This window comes from Telmatherina bonti (genome assembly GCF_933228915.1).
Source record: "Telmatherina bonti genome assembly, chromosome: 5".
NCBI classification, from domain to species: domain Eukaryota; kingdom Metazoa; phylum Chordata; class Actinopteri; order Atheriniformes; family Telmatherinidae; genus Telmatherina; species Telmatherina bonti.
The window spans coordinates 12,346,499-12,350,888 of NC_136623.1; the positions used below are offsets into that span (position 1 = coordinate 12,346,499).

The window sequence follows — 4,390 nt, forward strand, 5'->3', positions numbered from 1 at the left end:
TGACACCTGCTTGAGCGCAGAGAATGGAAATATTGATGTTGTTTCACTCATGGATCTCAGTGCTGCAACCAGTACATCTTACTATACTGACTAAAAAAAATTGTTTGACTTTCTGGGACTGTGATACAATGATTAGAGTTCTACTAAAATTACAGGGATTACTTTATATGTAACTATTAATCTGAGCAAACATAAACAACCTGTGGAGTTCCCCAAGGCTCTGCCTTGGGTTCACTGATGTTCAACATTTACTTGCTCTCACTTGCTCAGATGGTAAAAGACAACAAAAATATGTCACCATAGTTATACTGATGATACACATATTCTCATAACTATCTCACGAAGAGAGTATAATGTAATGCAAACACTGATCAAATGTATTGATCAACTAAATAAAGCTGAATGTGTCTGAACTTTCTTCAGCTGATAGAAAACAAACCTGAAATGACAAGTATCAGAGCCAATGATGAAAGATTAAAAGTCTGCATTTTAAGTGCTGTTTAAGTTAAACACCATCAATAAAGCCAGAAATCTGTGTGCATTCAGAGTCAGAGCTGAATTTTAGCAGTGACATTAAGGACCGTTTTCCTCAGGACTCCAGTCCTCAGATCTTTAGACGGAATTCCTGTCTGTCGAAGAATTGACTTTAAAATCCTGTGGTTAGTTTACAAAGCACTGAATGGTTTAGGATCAACATAGATTCAGGGTATGCCAGTTTGAATAAACTGATAATGCAACCAGATCCCTTAGGTCATCAGGGTCAAGTCTACTTTCTTTCCCAGAATCAGTGCTACATATGGAGAGGTTGCATTCACTTTAAATGCTTCTAACATGCACAAACAAATAAATAAATAAGTTAAACTGAATATTACAGGTCTGCTTAAACTTTGCAGTTTTCAAGGCTAAAAAAAATTCCTTACACTGACTTTTATTTTATGAATTTTATTTTATTTGAGTATTTTCTTGTCTTTATATAATTTCTCTTGTTTCTTTATAAAGTTTGTTTTTAATGCCCTAGTTAATGCTTCCTCTGCACCCGCTGTAATAATTTCAATGTTTTTATGTAAAGCAGTTGTCTTGTACATGAAATGCATAATGGATGTGGACTTAAATCCTGCCCGTCCAAAAGCTGTTTCATTGCTTTTATAATTTTTCTGAGGGATGTTTTCCTCTCTCCCTGTTCTGTCCAGGTTGCAGTGAAGGGCACATCATTCAAAGAAAAACATCACTTCGGAGGGCTTAAGTCTAATTTCAACATAACTGCCACTGGTTATGAAAAGCTGCACTCCAAGGCTGAAACGGTTTGTCTTTACTTTAAGTCATACTTATTTGAAGACTGGACTACTGTGTGATTACATGTGATATTATTTATTTCTTTTAAAAACATATGACATCTACACCTTCTTCTTGTTGATATTTAGTTGTTAATTATCTGCCTCTTTTCAGGCAGGAGGTAAGATGTTTGTGGAGTCAGTCGTTCGATGGGGGCTGTGGAGCATCCTGCTCGGGTTTGGACTGGGTGTATCTGCAGGAGGCTGTCCTTCACGTTGCTCATGCCGACCTGAGGCTAGAGAAGTGATCTGCTCTGGCAAGTATTTGAATTCAGTGCCAGAGGGCCTCTCCAATGATGCCAGGCGTTTGGATTTATCCCGCAATAGGATTAAGACTGTGGGGCGCCGCCAGTTCTCTGGCCTTCCGCAACTTCAAGAGTTGGACCTGAGTTATAATATAATCTCCATGATTGAAGTTGAAGCTTTCTCAGGCTTACAGAATCTCAGGTCACTACGAATTAAGAACAACCGTCTCAAGATTCTCCCAGTTGGAGTTTTTTCTGGTTTGTCTGGTTTGCGGTTTCTGGATTTAAGCCAGAATGAGATTCTGGTTTTCTTGGACTTTACATTTAAGGAAATGACCAACCTGCAAACACTGGAAGCTGGGGAAAATGACCTTGTTTTCATCTCCCAGCGAGCTTTTTTTGGTCTGCAAAATCTGCAAGAGCTTAACTTAGACCGTAGCAACCTGACCTCCATTCCCACTGAGGCATTGTCACAGCTCCAGAGCCTAATGCGACTCCGCATGCTGCGACTCACCATCTCTTCCTTGCCCAACAATGCTTTCCGGCGACTCCACCGTTTGCGCAGCCTCCAAATTTCCAACTGGCCAGCATTAGAAACTATGGCTAGCAATAGTCTTATTGGTCTAAATTTGACTTCCCTTGTCATCAGCAGCTGCAACCTAAGTGCAATTCCTTACGCAACACTTCGTCATTTGGTGTATCTGCACTTCCTGGATCTGTCCTACAACCCCATCACTGTTATCCAAGGTAACCTGCTCGGGGACCTCCTGAGACTCCAGGAGTTACATCTAGCTGGGGCAAGCCTGCTACGAATAGAGCCAGGGGCCTTTAGGGGACTGTCCTTCTTTCGCATGCTTAATGTAACATCCAATCAGCTTACTACTTTGGAGGAGAGTGCTTTCCATTCTGTGGGGAACCTTCAGGTGTTGCGATTAGATGGGAATCCCCTTGCATGTGACTGCCGTCTTCTCTGGGTGGTTCGTCGCAGGGTGCGCTTGAGTTTTGATGGACATCAGCCCACCTGTTCTTCTCCTGATGCTGTCAGGCACCGTGAGTTCAGAGAATTCTCAGAAAAGGAACTCCCAAGGCTTTTTACCTGCCGCCCTGCTCGAATCATGGACCGCAGGCCACAGGAGGCAAGGGTAGAAGAAGGTACCACAGTTCTCTTTTCATGCAAGGCTGATGGGGATCCATACCCAACAATCACTTGGATCTCATCCCATAAAAATGTAGTCTCTCCATCAGGAAGAATCAGAGTTTTACCAAATGGTACTTTAGAAGTGCGTTTTGCTCAGGTTCAAGACAGTGGCACATACCAGTGCATGGCAGGCAATGCGGCTGGCAATGACAGTCTGACTGTAGGCTTGTATGTGAAGGGGTTACCACGTAACAGAACAATACCTTACTTCGCAGAGGAGGGCTGGGTGGAACCTTCAAATTCACAAGCAGCAAACTCCTCAGCTCAAATGGCCAAACCATACCCCTTTGATGCAAAGACCCTGGTCATCGCCACTACAATGGGCTTTTTGTCTTTCCTCAGTTCAGTGGCGATCTGTTTTGTCTTCATGTTTTTCTGGAGCCAGAGCAAAGGTCAGATCAAGCACACAGCAACTATTGACTTTGTTCCACGATCTTCTGTGGGTGGCGGAGGAGGGGATGGAGGTGATGGTGGACGGTTTACTATGAAACTTATTTAAAATCAAGCAAAGAAAGGGGTGTGGTCTTGATATTGACTGTGACTTATTCTGCACTATGGGCTTTCATTGCTTCAGACACCGAAACTTTCATTCAGAGGTGCCCTGAGATGGCACATCAGAGCCAGTTTGTTGAGCTTGCGCCAGTCCTCTTCTACTTTTGGAGGAGAAAGTTACATCTCAGCAATCCGTTGTCTGTAAAATCCATCTAATATCTCATGATCCGAGAACAGAGTGGTGTTACATGATTATAGGAAGTGTTTTAATGGTTGCTGTGGATTTCTTTTCAACAACTTTCAATAAGCAGATACTTACGAGAGGTTTCTTTTCTATGTAGTTTGGAAACACAAAGCAATTTTCACAGGTTTTGGTAACAATTCAAAACAAAACTTAGTTTGTGTGACAGCTAATGCTTTTAAAATCACATCAGGTGCTGTTTGATCATCTATGTTGTACTAATAGACTCTCTTGTCTTCACTTGAAATCAAAAGTCAAGTAAATATTTGTCCTTTTAACACTCATTTTGCAGTGGTTTTAAGACTTTAATGTGTGAGTACGTGAAAATAAAGCTTTAGCTATACATATTTGTGGAATAGACTAGCCAAATAATTTCTTTTTCTCAACCTGACTTTAAGACATTGTAAAGATTTTTACTACATTTTTCAGCATTGGAGTTTTCAGTAATGGATAGCATCTATGTTAAATGATAATGTAGCAGGGTAAAGGCACTGATACCTAACCATGTACATAGGAATGTATCCTTTCCTGTTGCATACATTAAACTACTCTTTTTTAAGATCTTTTTCCCCCTTTTGCTATATTTTATCTACAATGTAACAGTAGATGGATTTTTGCTCTAGCAAGGCATGCCATTATTTCTCATTCTTTTTATATTTGAGAACTTTTTTTTCTTTTTGCATCCACCCAAAACACTGAACAATATGTGCCTCAGTAACATTCTCATCATGGACACAGAGAATGCTCACCTGATCAGTGTTATCTTGTAAATATATAGGTCAAGGGCGATTTGTGTCCTCTGTTTTTTTTCTGTCACTCTATCTAGTTCTGGGGATTAGTCTCACTCAAATATGTCACTCTTGTGTCTGTACAGTTAACTGAG

The 4,390-nt window shown here is 40.8% G+C and overlaps 1 protein-coding gene across 1 annotated transcript; it reads left to right on the forward strand.

Annotated features, from left to right (window-relative positions):
* Window positions 1-1,458: 1,458 nt before the first annotated feature.
* On the forward strand, window positions 1,459-3,273 carry lingo4b (leucine rich repeat and Ig domain containing 4b; the record flags this gene model as incomplete). Its single annotated transcript, XM_079240258.1, has 1 exon — window positions 1,459-3,273. One exon carries the CDS (start codon window positions 1,459-1,461, stop codon window positions 3,271-3,273), a length of 1,815 nt encoding a protein of 604 aa, XP_079096384.1.
* Window positions 3,274-4,390: the final 1,117 nt, after the last annotated feature.